Consider the following 19,007-nt stretch of genomic DNA (forward strand, 5'->3'; position numbering starts at 1 on the left):
AAGTATGTGTTGACCGATATTCTTCGGGAAGTTTCTCTAGAGAAATTCTGGATGGAGTCGAATCCCTCTACGCGGCCATAACTTTCAGATTTTTTTAGATTAAGTTTGAAAACAAAGTTTAAGCAAAATTAGATTTTTTTCAAAACAGGTCTTTAAACTGATCTTCGAGAGATTCGAGAAATCAACATATAAACTAAAAAGCTTCATGAATATCTTGAGACTCAAAAGTTAGCTGAAACATACAATATCGATCTTTTCAAGAAGAAACAGAGTTAGTATTACTTCTCGTGATTGCGGAAAGCTGTCCAGCTCACCTCGAAGGATAAACTTGTATCTTATTGATAGGATAATGTAATTTTAAGGGTTAACTGTGGGATGGGAAATCAGAAGAAGATATATCTTATAGTTATTATTTTTTGCATTCATTGATTTATTGTTCATTCACGTGAAGTTCTAGTGGAGAAATACAGAAGCTTGTTTTGACTACCTTGAAAAAATCTTGGCCCATACCGTAAAAAAAATATAAAAAAGTCAGGATGCTTGTAGTCAAGAATATTTATCAGAAAGCTTTTTGATGGGATATTAATAATTTCCATATTTTCTTTCTAAGTCCACCCTTTCCTCGTAGTGTTTTATAAACCCCCTCCTCTCTTTGTTGAAATTCCGACTATATATCTGCTTCACACCGCTTAGAGAGAGGGTCCGCTATTCAATGGAATTTGTATTTAACATATACAGAGTTAAGTCTCGTTTGAATAGTGGCCCACAAGAACCTAGGTATCCTGCCTGTAGTTCAGTCAGCCCCTCTCAGTAAGCAAAATTATTTATGGTGCATACTTCCTTTCCCAGTATTATATCATTCCCTGTCTATTATCCTATTTGAATAATGTTGACTTTTTTTTATTTTTTATTGTTTACACCTCCCTTCGCACTTGTAACATCATCTTTTTTTTTTATATTTATGCCTCAACCGTATTTCTTCGTTCGCTTGCTTTTCCCTAATTTCGGAATTCGTAAATCTGTCTTTCGAAGCTAAGATTTATCGTGCTATTCGATAATGTTCTCCATAAAGATGGCCAAATGTTTTTCGCGCTTAGCTATTGTCAGACCGCGTAATTTGTGTTGCCAAAAATATTAGCCTGAAAGAAAAGAGAAAACAGCTTTAAAAATTCAAACAAATGTTTCATTCATGAGAACACAGTCTTTCCGCGAAAACATGTCTCTTCTGAGGAAATAAAAATGGGTACTAGTGCATTAGATGGTCACTTTTATATACTATGCAAGGAAACCAGTCATGCAATGACAGACGAAACCCGCCAGCGACCGGTTATTTTCAAAGAGACCACTATTAAGAAATGGAATACAGATTAGTTTTCATTGCGTTTACGATCTTTAAACTGTTATTTTTTGGGGTTTCGGGGGGGGGGAGGTACCTAGATTAGGTTACGTATTTAATATATACCCCCCCCCCCCTAATGTGCAAATATTTAGCCCAAATTTTTTTCTAAACTATTATATATTCATCCTATTTTATTTCATTAGCATTAACTAAACTTGACTTTTTAGAAGTGACCATCTAATGCACCAGTACCGAAAAATTTTCTTATTGTAGCATATAGATTCAAGTATAGATTAATTTTCCTTTGGGGGGGGGGGTATATTTATCAAGTTCCACAAAATACGAGTGAATTACACATTATAGAAAACTGTGGAAAAATTCACAATCGGATATTTTGATGAAGGACTCCGAGTTCGTTTTCCGATGTAGGTTCCTGAGTCCCGAGCGTTTTTTTTTTTTTTTTTTTTTTTTTTTTTTCAAACCTGTCAATGCGCAAACGGTTTTTAGCTTTAAATAGCTTTAGAAATGACTGTGGTGGAAAAGAGACATACATAGCTGTACCGAACTTGAGTGGTTTGGTGATGCGATGAGATGTCAGCACTAGAAGAAGCAGTATAAAAATGGACGAGCGGTTATTATACTACTATATATAGATTGTGTATAGCAAGATGTGCTAAGTTTTTATATCTTAATTAAAAAAAACAAAAAAAAAAAAACAATAGTGATCCTGCAGCGGTTTGTAATACTATTTTGCCAGCATTGTTTTGGTTGTTACCACGATTTTGTTATGACAAGGAAACTGATGTAAAGTTGTAGTATTGGTTTATTTAAGTTTTATAAGGAATTAGGAAAACCCAGAAGCTAAATTTATATCACTGAATTTTTTTTTTTTGTTATGTGTTTGAGTATCTTCAAACGCAATATCCAACTTCGGAAGCTAATGTATTGCCGATGTATGGGTTACAAAAACTTTAAAAAAAAACACATCAAAATTTCTTTACGTGTATTGTCTTACATTTTTACGAGTCGGAAATTCCGAGGAGGGAGGGGGCAAACCCTGACTCTCTGGAAACGCCCTTGATTGCAACAATTCTTGTTAGGTTAGATGTCTGTTTACCTACTCGCGCATTGCAATATTATTTTTATTTTGTCTAGTATTGATTAAGGTAATAAATCTATGTCCCAATCTCACTCTCAAGGTCGTATCTAGAGGACAGGGGGATACTAGGTTTGAACCCGCCTCCCAAGTTTTGTCTGACTCGTGAAAAAGTTAACAAAAATACATATGAACAATTTTTTTTATGTGTTTTGTAAAGTTTTGTTTTGTAATCCCCCTCCCCCGAAAAAATTCTGGATACGCCCTTGCTTACTCCATATTGCTTTTCTACATTTTTTGCTTAGTAAATAAATAATTGCGAAGGCCACGGTGCCTTTCTCCCTTGTACAAACAAATTAACAACAAATGATAATTATAATTCTTCCATGCGCTGTCTTTGGAAAAACAAACCCGTGTCTTCGGTCGTTTGCTGATTAATGAAGTTTAAGTTTTGGGGGAAGGACCTAACTGGAACCTGGGATAAATAAAATTAAGAACAGTCTCTTGTCCCTCTGGTGGATATAATTTTAAACCCCGTAGTACATGTGACACATACTTTTGGGGGCAGAGGAGGGGAAGGGGGTGTTCATTCTTGGATATATGCTCCCTCGATTAGGAGTCCTGTTCATATCATTTATTATACTTTAATATTTTTGTTATATTTATCTGATATTTGATTTAAAAAGAAATGTATATATATATATATATATATATATATATATATATATATATATATATATATATATATATATATATATATATATATATATATATATATATATATATATATATATATATATATATATATATATATATATATATATATATATATATATATATATATATATATATATATATATATATATATATATATATATATATATATATATATATATATATATATATATATATATATATATATATATATATTAAATTGTTACATTTATATGATATAACGTGCTTAAATATAATTTAGGACTAAACCTATGTAAACTGACGTCAATTTGAAAAAAAAAAGTTATCGATGTAAGAGTGTGGATGATCTCAATTTAAGATTCTTCTCAAATTCGCACTGATATTAAGTGAAGTTTGTGTGTTTCACCTCAGGTGGTACTAAGTTTTAATTTGAAAACGAGGCGAATTTCGTTCGGTTTTGAGGGGATCTTGAGCAAGGATGGAATATAGATGCTTGTCTCTATCTCTACTCAAGAGTAAATTTTTGAGTCAGATTTAGCCTATTCTTTAAAGTACCAAGGACATAAAAAATAATTTTTTTGTTCTGTGGACCCCTGTCACGTCTATTCATGCATGGAAACCCTGATTGTGTATGATTTTTACTTATGATTGTTCCAAAATTATGTGGTTTTTAGGCCAGTACCACATTTTGTCAGTGTTACCACGTCGAACTGTGAAAATAAATAAGTGACAATAATTCGCTTAATTTGACGATACGTTTTGTCCGTAAAGATTCAAATATTAACAATCTGGTGATCCCAAAGACAATTACACCTTCAAAGAAAAACTACGATTTCGTAATCTTTTTGAGGCCACATGATTTTAGCTTGTTTTTTACCCACATATTTTTTAATTTTATTTTTTGAAATTTGATGGCTGCTAAAATCGGAAAATCCCTTGTTTTATGTAATGGTCTTTTCCATCAAAATTAGAGTTAAAATAAGATTTTCCACGAAGAATTGAAGAAAAAAAAGATTATTTCCTTATCTCTGAAGACACATATGAAGTTTTCATGTAAACAATCCAAAAACTCATATTAAATTTGCGCTGTCCTTGGTAGTCAAAATAAATTGTTGATATAAATAATAACTCTCTTTTTTGCTTCATTAAATATATATTTAATTTTAGGACGAAGTAATTTCTATGTCTGAAAATGTGATTATTCGGATCGATGACCTGATATCTTTAGTTCCGGAAACGTATCAATGGCAACATGGAAGAATTGGAACTGCGTTAGATCCAGGGCATATTGTGAACCCTGAAAACCTTGGGCCGATAAAGGAATATAATCCACCTTATTCATGCAAAATGAATGGAGTATTGTGCATGAAGAATATTAGGAAACAGAAGAAATTGCTCGGTAGTTATAGTTTTTTTTAGCACTATAGGAATTGGCATTAATGTATATTATATTGTCAACTTTAATCCAAGTGTACTGTCAAGGGTCTAGGAAGGCCAAGGGACTAGAGTACCTCCTTCACCAGATTTTTGTGTTTCGAAACATTGAAACTTGGTGTTTTGTTAACTGTAATCTGCAATTTTGAATTTTGTCGAAACATGTGCCCAAAAATGGCAATTTTATTAATTCACTGCATGTATTTTTAAACAAGCCATATTTCTAATTCTTGATCTAAGTTTCTTTATGTTAGACACATCCGTATGAAAATAGGTGAAAACTGAGCAAAATTAATTGACTTTGTTCAACTATCAACTACAAAATTAATAAAAAAATTAGCAAAGTTAATTGTATTTGATACTTTAAAGGATCATCCTGTCTTGTCCGTTATTAACTTTTAAGTTTGTACGGATAAACTATTTAGAATTAAATTGGCGGTCCACCTTGACTTGTAGAGCTTGGATAAGAGATTCAAACAAACCACAGAAAACTAAAGACTGCCACCTATTTCCCCAGATATTTTAGAAAAATCAGTTAATTTCTCACGTTGTGTGCCGAAGATAGGAATATTCAGTTCTAATGGAACATCATTAGAAACCTTGAGTTTTGTTTTTTCGATTAAACGGGGCAGAATTGTCTTGTAAAAGTTCAGGAAAGGTCAGTTCCCAAACATATTTGTGCATACTTGGAGGGAAAACGCTGAAAATTGGGTCAAAAGAAATATTATTCGTAGTTTGGTTGCTACCCGTTTTGATTAAAATCTTTACCAACAAAGGGGACTTACAATTTTATTGTCTTTTCAATCAAATTTCATAATCAAGTTACAGATTCTCAATAACTCCCGATGGTGGCTATTCTCCTGGTAGAATTTGCTAATGGGCTTTTGTCTTTGAAACAGTCAGTCAACGCCAATGCTTGAAATATGGTTTTAATGTATAGAATACCCTTATTCGAACATAACAAGTTTATGCTCGTAAAACGGTAATTTACTCCCTCTGGTACGACGATACTACTGTTCTGGTGTTAAGAATGCATTCATAACACCGCTAATAAAGATAAAAAAAAAACAAAAAAAAACAGGTTTTGTGCTGAATTTAGAGCATTTTTATATACAGCTTTACCAGATTGATATGTAGCTTTTCTGGCCTCGCGGTCTTTTTGACGATTCGGCCTGCTTTGTGAGTCATCATTTTTGCTGGTTGGCAGCTCAGGCCTCCAGCTCCATAGGTAAATTCCTAGTACTATTGCTACTACTACCTACATTTTGCAGCACCAGCCCACTTTAGATCAACACAACTATGCCCGCTCTTCCTCTAATCTAATCTGTTTAAAACTTCACCCTTTACTCCTTCTCCTACAGTTTCAATTTTCTTTCCCGTTCATTTAGGGCATTTCCATTTTATTTTGTAAAGCAAATAAACTTAAATCAACCGCTCCCTTTCATAATTGTTTTGCGAAAATTAAACCTTAGTGTGGAGGTTGAGATGGTGGGGTTCCTTCTGTTCGAGGACGTCTTACTGTTCGTTTGGCTCCAGATGGTTGTTGGCCAAAAATCACGTTTTTTTGCGACATATCATAAAACTTAGCCTAGCCAGGGCCGTATCCAGGATTTTTTTTGGGGGGGTTACGTTTTTTGGGGGGGGGGGGCTACGATAAAAACTTTAAAAAATGAATCAAAAATTGGTTTATATTCATTTTTTTTAAGTTTTTACGAGTCGGGGGGACATCTGTTTTTTTTTGGGGGGGGAGGGGTTCAAATCCCTTACACCACACCACCCCTGGATACGGCCTTAGCCAAACCATTAGCTATTTCCACTTTTTGTAACCAAAAAATTTCAACCGAACCCAATCTGTGATTTTTCACAAGGCTGTCTAAAGAAATTTGAAACTAGTATTTTTACCCCTTCCTTAAAAATATCGGTTCTTAAATTTTGCCTGGGAAATGAGGCAAGTTTTCCCTTTGATCATTAAAATTGTCTCGTAGAAGTTTATTTTAGAAGAAAATAATTTCTTAGATCATACTACCTTTCCGTTTACAATTGAAACCAAAATATACTAAATATGAAAAGTAATAAAAAGCTTTTTAATACAAAATAATAATCAAAGTTCTAATATTTTGTGTTCGTATAAAGAAGGATTTATAAAAAAAAGAGCCTTTACAAAACATAAAAAAAACAAAAAAAAACATAACCTACAAAGTACAAGACAAGATGTCAGCTATACGTATAGGCTGCTATCGTACGCCTGAATTATCTTCTGGTATATCAGAAGTTTTTTTCCGGTGATAAAGGTTTTCGGATGTGAAGCGGAAATGCTCTGACTTTTATCGTTATTTCTATACTAAAATGTTTTTTTTGTCTTATTAAAAATTTTACCCTGTTTAATATGTTTTCATTTCAGTTTTATTTAAAGGAATCAATGTTAAGTTTGTTTAAAATTGAGAAGTGACTTTCAAAATATAGGCTATCCAATTTAGTCGACTAAAGTTGAATGTCTTGCTCTTTTTGTATAGTAGCTTTAAAGTAGAACCTTATAACCATGAACAAAAATTAGCTGAGTAGATTTCGTTTGTTTTGGCTCTAAAAGTAAATCAGTTACTTTCAGGCTGCTAAAGCTACTGCTGTGATTTTTTGTATAATACCGAAGTTTTAATTTTCTGTGCACAAATGTTTGACAATGTCAGCTGCCGCCTATTTTCAAAAAAAGAGAGAGAAAACCAGATGGCTCTGGCTCGTTGTGACTCTAAAATAAAATCAGAAATGATCACTAAAGCAACTGTTGCAATATTTTGGATAAAACATAATTTGCAATGTGGTTACCAATATGTTGCAAATAATAGGTACTGGTTATTTTGGATATTTTGGAAAACTGGACTTGGTATAGTTTAGTGCTTATCCCTCACACCAATACAGAGCCAGAGTTAGGCTTTTCTTGGGAGGGGGGGGGTAAATGTAGACTTTGCCACCCCTGGTGCACCATTAAGACTGTAAATATCACAGTTTTTACCCATGAATATTAAATTTTAGCTTATTTTGCCTCGTCCTGGGCGTGTCATCTGGGGCGCTCACCCCCTTTTGTCCCCCTAGATGCGGCCCTGGATCGATCCCAAATTTGGATAATGAAATAAGGCATTCTTTATTATTATGGAAGTTATTCCAAAAAAGGTCTATTTTAAAACTATAAGTAAGAGGCTCTCATTTTTGAATTTACTTTTTATGATAATTTGTTTTTGTTTGCCCTTTATGCCGTAATATGAGAAAAGGTCTTTATAATTTTTATCTCATTGATAAGGCTGATCAAACATCCGATGAAACTTGACGATTTTTGTTATAATATGTTTTGTTTTGTTAAACTGTGTAATTAAAGAATGTTTTCTAATTTGGTGTAGCATTCTTTTTCATATGTGTATATAAAATGCCATTTAGATGCAACTGCATTTTAGTGTTCAAACGACAATTAATTGATGGCTGTCCTTTATAGTAATGTAAGAAAAAAAACATTTGAAAAAAATTAAGTAAATAAGCTAAATAAAGCAAATTTATGCTAAGTTTGTTAACTATTTAAAGCAAAAATTGAACTAATAAGAGTAAAATTAGATTTTATGCTAAAAAATTCCCTATTGGCTCGACCCATTCATACACAAATGCTACTGTAATTTTCAATATTTTCATTGAAATATTTACTTCCCATGGACAGCAAAAGTTAGGTTTCCGCAGCCACACAACACTTCGGGGTGGCGGGCTCTCCCCCCTCATTATGCTAGTCTACAGGACTCGGCAAAAAATTAAGCAAGTGGCCTAAAATCTACTTTTTTGGAATTTCCGGGATGAATTTTTTTCTTCAAGGGGAAAAACTTTAGAGTATGGTTCTCAATCTAGAATCTGGGGTCCCTTAGTGGACCTTAAAGGAGTTTAACAGGACATCAAAAATTTAACGTATTTTTTCTATAGGGTAATAATCATATGTCTAACACGACTGCATTCCGGACACAAGTATGACCGGCAAGGCCGTATCCAGGGGGTTTAGGGGGTTTGACCAAGGCCGCACCCAGGATTTTTTTTCGGAGGGAGTTTTACTCAAAGATTTTTTCGGGGGAGGGGGGGGCGGGTGGTTAAACAAAAATTTCGGGGGGGGGGGGGTCAAACCAGGTACGCCCTGGATTCGGCCCTAGGTTTGACAAACCCCCCCCCCCCGAAATGTTTATCCGACTCGTAACAACGTAAAAAAAAATATAAACAAATTTTTGATGCGGTCTTTAAAGTTTTTTTTTGTAAAAACCTCCGGAAAAATCTTTTTGTACCCTCCCCCCCCCCCCGAAAAAAATCCTGGATATGGCCCTGATGACAGGGCTAAAATTGCCCCCGTCACACTTGTAATACATTCCGAACAGTGGCTGATTATATTGCAATTAATTAAAAAAATTTTCCAAAAAAATAAGTTTTTCAAAGAAAAGTAAGGGTCATTTTAAACTTAAGATAAGCAGATACAAATACATTTTAAAATTCGAACTCAACACGACCAGAAATTACTATTAAAGAATAAATAAAGCTCAAAACGAACATAAATTAAATAAACAATAATAGCAAAAAACATACAACAAGTAATAATATAAATGAATAAATAGATCTTAAAGCGAGTAATGCTTAGATTGAATATGAAAATCAAGCTTAAAACGGAAAAAATAGTTTGCTATTAAAGTATAAATTAAACTTAAAACGAACAGAAATTAAATGAACAATCAATGCGAACAAACAACCAATATATATTAATGTAAATGAATAAATAAATCTTAAAACAAGTGAAACTTAAATTGAATATGCAAATCAAGTTTGAATCGAATAAAAAAAAACTACAAACAAGAGTTTGGGTATCGCCTCACTGCAGAAGCCTAAAACATACTGCGTCATTGACGCCTTACCAAAAACTATAAGAGTCTTGGACAGTCCTGGAAAGTATATACAACATAAATATGAATATTAATCATATAATGATATCAATCGTATAAAGATCCATAAGTTCAATATTTTTTTTTCATTGTAATTTTTATTTTCATTTTCAATGCTGTTAGAACTGGAAAAGAATAAATCTGTAATATACGAGTAATTCGTTTTCAGTGAAGCGCCAATGACGCAGAAGGCTTTAGGTTTTTACAGTTAAAGAAGGGGCAATATTCAAATTTTGTTTGTAGTGAAACTATATTTGTCTTGACCAATCTTGGAAAGAACTAATAAATTAAACTGAATATTTTATGTATAATGATATTAATTGCTGAAAGCTCATCAGTTCAAAATTTTACTGTAATTTTAATATTTATCTTCAGTATTAAGTACAAAAGAAAAAAATTGTAATTTAATTCGTTTTCAGTAAAGCGCCAATGACGCAGTAGGTTTTAGGCTTCTGCAGTGAGGCGATACCCAAACTCTTGTTTGTAGTTTTTTTTATTTGATTCAAACTTGATTGGCATATTCAATTTAAGTTTCACTTGTTTTAAGATTTATTTATTCATTTACCTTAATATATATATTGGTTGTTTGTTTGCATTGGTTGTTCATTTAATTTCTGTTCTTTTCAAGTTTTATTTGTACTTTAAAAGCAAACTATTTTTTTTCCGTTTTAAGCTTGATGTTCATATTCAGTCGAAGAATTACTCACATTAATATATGTTCATTAATGTGTACCATTAAGAGTTGCATATTTTTTGCTATAATTGCTTATTTAATTTTCGCTCGTTTTGGGTTTGCTTTATTCTTTAATAGTAATTTCTGTTCGTGTTGACTTTGAATTTTAACAGGTTATTGTATCACCTGATCTTATATTTACAATTGTGTTTACTTTTCTTTGAAAAACTTCTTTCTCGGAAAGTTTCTTTAAATTAATTTTTGTTTGTTTTTGATTGCAAAAAGTTTCAACTTTTTATGGCATGGGCTGGGGGGGGGGGTTGCCTACTGTCCGATTATTGTTGACTTTAAAAAAAGGAACTAGAACTTTCAATTGAAATCGAATGAGGCTTTTTTCAAAGTCTGTACGATCAACTTTTTGATAAAAACCTTATATATGAACAATAGACAGCTTGCATAACTTGTGGACAGCGATTGACAACAATGAATGGATTGAAAAAATAGCAAGTTTAATTAAACGCAATCTTGCGTTAATTAAGTAAATTACATTACTTTAGACTACGTTGGGGGGGGAGCCCCCTCGCCCCTCCCCTGGATCCGCCACTGCCTTACACTCTCTGTTTCTTTCCTTGTTAGGGAGGAGAGCAGATGCCTAATAGGTGTGTATTAATACCAAAACATTCTAACTCTCATTGGACCTTCAGTTATAAACAGAATTAGTTCAAAAGAAGGGGTGGGGAAAAAGGGCGTGGGGGGGTTGTTTGCCCATCGATCAATTTTGACTCTTTAAGAGCTGGACTTGAACTTCCAATTTTCAATCAAATGAGCCCTTTCTGAAGTTTATAAGAGAATCCCATCCTGCCCCCGGGCCCTGGAGGGTTTTGTCGACGCCAGAGTTTTGTTACTTGACCTTTCAACTATTTTTAACAAAATGGTATTTTTAACCCTTGCATATAAAGCTGCTCTGGGGGGAAAATAATAAAATATATAGAAGTTATATAAGGTTTATTTATTTATTTATGTTTGCACCGGTTATCTTTATTTTTGTAAGACAGTTAATTTTAATTTCTGTTCGTTAGGGGTTTCGTTTATTCTTTAATAGTAATTTCTGGTATTTTTGAGTTGTAACTATAATAGGAATTAATTCCTGCTGTTCCTTAGTTCAATATTGCTCTTTAATCCTCCTAGAGAACTTTTTTTTTATGTAAGGGTTTTTTTAATTAGTAATAATAAAACATTGAAGCCTTATGGCCTATGCCATAGACAGCTTAATTACATGCCTCTGAAAAATCAAAACTGATTTTTTCACGCAACAATGAATGGATCGAAATAATAGCTTCTAAAAACAGTAGCTAGGTTATTCCATTTGTTGATGCAGAAAGAACAGGATCGTTTTGATTAGACCATTTTTCGGATTTTTTGTGTCAAAATAACTTAGCATTTATCGCAAAGTATGTATTTTAACCTTATTTTAAGTATGGCTGTAATTTTAAGTATTTAATAATAGATTTACTATGTGTTCTTCCCATACAAAACTTTACCTTATTTAAGTCTTTGAAGTGGGGGCAGCGTAGTTGGCATAAAGAAGAAAACTTTAGCGTAGACAGTCGGAGAGGGGGAGGGGGAGGTTGGAGACTCATCTAATATGGGGATGGAACTTCACTTATCTCCTCCGTTCCCGGTTTAGGAGATCAGAGAGACTCTTAGGGATATAGAATGTTGGACCGCTGGAGTTCTGGAAGACGTTAACATACTCGAAAGTACTTTATATTTTTAATTATTGCAGGATTGATTTCAAAGATTGTGCAATGATGAGCCCCCTGACCCATGATATGGGTGAGCCCCAATTCATAATATGCAATTTTGATTAATTTTTCCGTGTTATGTCCATATATTATTCTATATATGTTATTTTGAGTTATACTTTTATCGCATTGCGTTCATTTTTAAGCCTTGAGATAAAAACTGAAACCTTATCGTAAACAGTGGTGGGGGTAAGTCTCCCCCTCACATGCAATATTGAGCAGCCACAGAGAAAGTAATACAAATGAAATTAATCTGTCTTTTGAAAATGTCTTTTTTCAAAAGACACGAAAATAATCGTCTAAAGGAACCTGAAGTGCTATCTCAGACATTTTCGTTGATCCTTTATTCCCGCTACTTTCAGATGTAAAATTCAGAATATTATCGAATGGGTTTAGTCGTCCCCTCCCTGAATAATTCACATTTGGAAAACTCATCCCCTGGGAAATTCCTCCCCCCTCCAAGAACATTTTCTTCTCCTGTTTAAAAACCCACCACGTTAAATCCCGCCCAGCAGAGACTTTACAACTATGGAAAATGCTCTCCCAAACATAGTCCCCTCAGGAAACTTCAGATATTCTTAAAACTTTAAGCAGAAAATTCAGCTGAGCCGTTAGGGTGAGAAGCGCAGATCCCTCACTGTCTGCGTCAAGAGCCGTAAGGGTTCAGTGAAGGAATACTTTTTTTTCTTGGGGCGCTTTATGTGGAAGTGGTGGTCACATAAGCTTTGGAACCGGCTTCATTGAATTACAAAATAAAATTTATAGTGTCCTTAGACTAGGGGATAATCCAGGATTTTTTAGGGGGGTGGGGGAATATGTTCATCCGATAAACTTGCGTTAGGAGCAAGTTTAATTAACGCAATCTTGCGGTAATTAAGTAAATTACATTACTTTAGACTACGTTAGGGGGGGGGGGATAGTTGCCCTCCAGTCTCTTTTGACTCTTAAAATGTGAACAAGAACTTTCGATTTCCAATCAAATGAGCCCTCTCTAAAGTTTATACGAGCATCCCTTCCATAAGAAATAATATGAAGGATTCGGAGAATCCTTAAATTACAACCCTTGCCCTGAGGGCTTCGGGAAAGTTGTCATCCTTAAAGACCTAATTTCCAGAACTTAAAACTACGTTTAATAAAATGGCTGTCTCAAAATTTTTATTGGATGTGTTTGGGGAAAAGGTGGGCGTGAGAGGGGAGTTAGTTACCCTCAAATCACTTTCGACTATTAAAAAGAGTACTAGTCCTTGGAAGTTCCAATCAAATGAGTCTTTTTTGAAGTTTCGACGACAACGTCTTCTATAAAAACCTTATACGCCCCCAGGGTATAGGTTAAAACTCTTGCCTTGAGGGTTGTGGGGGAGTGTCCTCCTCAAAAACATATTTTCTGTTTGAAAATCAACTGCGCTGAACAAAAAGGCTATCTCAAAATTTTGATTGGATGTGTTTGGGGGAATGATGGGCGTGGGTGGGGGGTTGGTTGCCCTCCAATCACTTTCGACTATTAAAAAGGGCACTAACCCTTTGAATTTCCAATCGAATAAACTTTTTTTCAAGTTTTTGCGACAACTCTTTCTATAAAAACGTTAAATGCCCCCAGGGCATAGCTTAAAACCCTTGCCCTGAGGGTTTGGGGGAGTGTGCTCCTCAAATACATATTTTCTATCTACAAATCAACTACGCTGAACAAAATGGCTATCTCAAAATTTCATGGGATGTGTCTGGGAGACGGATGGGTGGGGGGGGGGCGCTAGTTACCCTCCAATCACTTTCGACTATTAAAAAGGGCATTAGCTCTATGAATTTTTAATCGAATGAGCCTTTTTTGAAGTTTCTACGACAACGCCTTCTATAAAAACCTTATATGCCTCCAGGGCATAACTTAAAACCCTTGCCCTGAGGGTTGCGGGGGATTGTCCTCCTCAAAAACATATTTTCTATCTGGAAATCAACTACGCTGAACAAAATGGCTATCTCAAAATTTTTATTGAATGTGTTTGGGGGAATGATGAGCTTGGGGGGGGGGCTAGTTGCCCTTCAATCATTTTCGACTATTAAAAAGGGAACTATACCTTTGAATTTCCAATCGAATGAGCCTTTTTTGAAGTTTCTACGACCACGCCTTCTATAAAAAACCTTATATGCCCCCAGTGTATAACTTAGAACCCTTGCCCTGAGGGTTGTGGGGGAGTGTCCTCCTCAAAAACATATTTTCTATCTGGAAATCAACTACGCTAAACAAAAAGATTATCACAATGTTTTTACTGGATGTGTTTGGGGAACTGATGGGCTTGGGGGGGGGGGCTAGTTGCCGTCCAAACACTTTCAACTATTAAAAACAGCACTAGCCCTTTTAATTTCCAATCGAATGAGCCTGTTTTGAAGTTTCTACGGCAAGGCCTTCTATAATAAAACCTTTTATGCCCCCAGGGCATAACTTAAAACTCTTGCCCCGAGGGTTTTGGGGGCGTATCCTCCTCAAAAAGATATTTTCTATCTGGAAATCAACTACGCTGAACAAAATGGCTATCTCAAAATTTTTATTTGATGTGTTTGGGGAAATGATGGGCGTGGGGGGGGGGGGCTAGTTGCCCTCCAATCATTTTCGACTATTAAAAAGGGCACTAGAACTCTCGATTTCCTATCGAATGAGCCCCCTTTGAAGTTTCTACCACGACCCCTTCCGTATGAAGTGCCTCTGGGAGAAAAAATAAATAATAAAACATTGGAGCCGTATGGCCTTTACTATAGGCAACGCTACAGCGTTGCCTCTGATATTGGTAAAAACTGACGTGGCAACACTTCCGAAAACGGCAGGATTGACTACGATTTGTTCGGAAGCTTGTGTTACGTTGTTTTTCAGGTATTGTTAAGTTAGGAGGTGTTCTAATTTGTTAGAAGTGCTAGGGGGGGGGGCTATACTAGTTTAGTAGGTTTTTAGAGGCTATAGTATTTACCGATATCAAATATTATTCTCATTCTTTGGCTTTTCATGGAAATTTGATTATATTTTAAAGAAAGTATTGTCCCAAAAGTCATTATTTATCTTATCAGTTTTCACGTTGCATCACCTAGCTCTGCCAATTATTATTATTATTTTTTTTTAATTTTTACCATACCAATTCTCAGGGGAGGATACATTATTAATATTTTTTTCTATGGGGTGGGGATACCTGTAAATATTTGCGCCCCCCCCCCCCATCGGTATTATTTACCCCTGTGACCCCGTAATGAGTGCAATTTTCTTCTTTCTTAGGGGACACGCTCCCATAAAAATACCCCCTGTATTCGCTCCTGCCCATTCAACTAGGAGACTGTATTGTTGGATTTTAGGAATTGTGATATTATAATTTATATTAATATTTTCATGTTTCATTTTTATAATAGTAGCATTACGAAAACCGCCAGGAAATTCTCCAACATAAAATGACTATCAGAAACTTTGAGTCAAAGTTCCTGATATTTGGTATTGAAAAATATCAAACAAATGTAAGAAAGGAAATATACCCATCTAAATTTACGTCAAAGACTTTGACCTAAATTTAAATGGTTATATTTCCCTACTTCCATTTTTTTGGTGTTTTTTGGTATTTAAATACCAATGACAGTGAAAATGAAATCTGGTTGATTAAATTGGTTAAGTAAATTTTATTAATAAAATTTATCTTTAGGGCTATTTTGAAATATATCTTAAAGAATCAGAAAGAATCAGGAGTTCAGTTTTTAAGAAAAAAAAGACCTTCATATGCTTTAATAAAAAATGCTTCATATAAAAAACGTAATTTTATATAAAATATTTGCAGATAACTAGTACAAAGGCAATGATGGATTGTAAAGAATGTATTTCCTTGCGAGCGAGTTATTTGTCTTGACCAGAATTCCAATTTTTTTTTACGGATAAACCTAGAATATGCTTATGGGAATGCTAATCGCTAGAAATATCTTGTCAAATTGCAGAGTTTGTTGTAAAAAACTAGAAAACAGTTTTTACAACTTTAAAAAAATGGTATAATGACTCAGTGTTTGGGAAAGCAAATAATTTAAAAACAATTGAGAAATAGTGCTATTTGGCAAGACAGCGAAGAAGTTACTATTTCCCTTCTTTGTTTTTATATCGCCCTATGCATAATGGAAGGCAGTTTGGTCTTCAGAGCTATTTATGAGTTTTGGATACAAGATTGGAAATTGCAAGCCAAAAATCGAAACTAGCCAGGTTTGGGATTTTCTTGGTCGTTTTGTCTTTATTTAACTTTTATGTGTCATGTATATATTAAAAGTGAAACGAAGTAAAAAAAAAAAAGAAGAAAACACAAGATGAGAGTTGCAATTTGAGTGCATTGCCATTTGTGACTGAACACTGTAACAAATAGTAGAATAAAAACCTGTTTTCGATGTGTTTTCGATTTTTTTTTTCGAAATTCTAAATTAAGATGCAAAATGACATTTTGTCTAAAAATTCTAGGAGGGTAATTTTTTTCGACGCACAGATTATCATACTCCTTTTCATATCTTTAATATACATTAGTTTTAAATCTATTTTGAATAATAAACCAAAAGTTTATATTTCGCGTGGTCTGGAAAGGGCCGGTAAGCTCTCCCACTAGAAAAGAAAATGGAAAAAAAAAATTATTGTTAGTTTTGTTTTGTGTCGTTAAAAAATAAAATAGATTCTAGATTACTCGTACTTATTCTTTTATTTTTTCGTTTTGCTGTTTTTTCTCGTTGTTTGTAATTTTGTTCAATTTTTCATCGCTATGAGTAAGGCTTCAACGGAGAGGAAATGAATGGTTTTTGCAAAAGAATTCCCATTGCAGCGCAATTTTAACCATTAACAAAAACAGTTTCGTCATCGTGGCTATTTATACGTTTTGGAAAGAAGATTGGAAAGCTCAAACAGAAAAAAATGTCACAAATCGTTACCGTTTTAGTTGTTAATTTTGTTTTGTATGTCATTTTTGAGTTCAAAAACAAACAAACAAAAACAACAACTTAAGGATTATAATCTCACTGGATTAGAAGAGAATGCAGTGAAATAGCTTAAAAAAAAACAAAAAAACTTCTTCACTCTTCGGTTGAAGCTGCAACAAAGTTCTTCAAGCTCCATTGACAAAACAAATCAATCATAGCTCATCACAATCCCATTAATGTCTGTTAAATCTGCTTTGCGTAATCAAGTAATTTAATATAATTAAATATGCTAACAGAAATTATATGATTGAATCAACGTAATGTATATGTTTAAATTAGTTGCATTAAAATAATTCTTACTTTTGAATAATAAAAACCTATTTTAAAATCTTCTATGATAACGCTATATTTTGCAGTGTATTGGAAAGGATTAAGAAACTGAAGCCATTAAGTCCATTTTTATTTTTATTTTTTCTTGTTCTATTATTTGTCTTAGTAATGGTAAAAAATAAAATAAAATAAGCACTTGTACTTTTTTTCTTGCCATTTCGAGTTTTTTTTTTTTTTTTTTTTTTTTTTTTGTGTTTGTGTGTTCCATTTATTATTTCTTTAAGCAAGTGTAGAAAAAATAAGCTTCATGCAATGTAATTGACTTGGCAGCTCAATCTTTCAACTTTCTTACATTATATGTTACCATATGATACAGCGACAGTTGACTATTACGTTAAAAAATTCTTTGATAAAATTTTGTTATTTCAGAAAAAGATGTTACTATTTAAGCAAGCACAATAAATGAAAAAAAAAATCAAGGAAATAATATTTATTATTTGTGTGTGTGTGTTTTTGTGTGATTTATTATTTTTTAAGCAAGTGTTGAAACAAAATAGCTTTCTGTAATAGAATTAACGTTGTAGCTCAATCTTTTAACTATCATTCATTATAGGTGCAGATAGTATAGGTACAGATAGGTGCATATAGTATAGGTGCAGATAGTATAGTATAGGTGCAGACTTTCTGTAATAGAATTAACGTTGTACCTCAATCTTTCATTATAGGTGCAGATAGTATAGGTACAGATAGGTGCATATAGTATAGGTGCAGATAGTATAGTATAGATGAAGACTTTCTGTAATAGAATTAACGTTGTGGCTCAATCTTTCAACTATCTTTCGTTATAGGTGAAGATAGTTTAACATCACAGGTGATTGTGGTCAACTACGCCTCCTATTGTCGGTTCCGTGGTGCATTACAGAGATTCAAAGGCAATAAGAGTGCGTTTGCCAATGCATTGGTGATGGCCCTTGGGGGATTTGCCATCCCCAGGGAAAATACAAGAGTCCTTTTCTGCAAGGAAACCTTTGAATACCCTGAATTAGATAGCCATGAATTGCTATGTAATTATTTAGGTAAGTCCTTTTCAAGTTGAGTTTGCTATGCGCGTGGTTTAATCACAGAGGTGGACGAAGGGGGCATAGTCAAGGCCGTACCCAGAATTCTTTTTTCGGGGGTTTTACTCAAAAAAAATTTCGGGGGGGGGGTTTACACAAAAAAAAACTCAAAAACGCATACAAAATTTCTTTATATCCATTTGTGGTACGTTTTTACGAGTCAGACAAAAATTTCGGGGGGGGGGGGGGTTCGACCTGGATACCCCCCCCCCCCTGGATACGGCCCGGGCATAGTAGTGCCAGTTCATGTAAAAGAAGGGGGACAAGGAATTCTTGTTGATTTTGGAAATGAAGATACAAAAAAGGTATTTTTCAAAATCTACGGGGAGGCAATTGTCCTTTCCCTTGCTTCCCGAATCGGTGCACTGGGGGACCAATGCTATCCCTTCAATGACGTCTTAAAGCTTCTTTTCTTTTATCCTATATGAACACGACGGTTGGGTAGTTTGGCCTAAACTCTCCAGAATCAGTTCGAATATAGTTGAATGATCCTTTGGTAGGAAAATAATGTTCTGCAAGCAGTTTTTACAAAAGATTTTGTGCTGCAATATATTTTGGCATATTTATATTTTATGGATTGAAATAAAATTGATATTAAAATTTCATTTCATCGATTGACTACAATTAACGAAAGTGAAATTGAATAAAAAATGGAATTTGTGATG

The 19,007-nt window shown here is 34.0% G+C and overlaps 1 protein-coding gene across 1 annotated transcript in view; it reads left to right on the top strand.

Moving 5' to 3' along the window:
• LOC148954087 (AT-rich interactive domain-containing protein 5B-like) overlaps positions 1-19,007 on the top strand; it is a 142,625-nt gene that overhangs the window by 108,366 nt on the left and 15,252 nt on the right. Inside the window, exons 3-4 of the mRNA XM_089086124.1 lie at positions 4,299-4,530; positions 18,073-18,300. Of these exons, the coding sequence (XP_088942250.1) occupies positions 4,299-4,530; positions 18,073-18,300 (460 nt within the window). The remainder of the gene's footprint in view (positions 1-4,298; positions 4,531-18,072; positions 18,301-19,007) is intronic.

Source organism: Artemia sp. Qi Xiang Cuo, chromosome 3, assembly GCF_049724085.1.
Source record: "Artemia sp. Qi Xiang Cuo chromosome 3, ASM4972408v1, whole genome shotgun sequence".
Taxonomy (NCBI): domain Eukaryota; kingdom Metazoa; phylum Arthropoda; class Branchiopoda; order Anostraca; family Artemiidae; genus Artemia; species Artemia sp. Qi Xiang Cuo.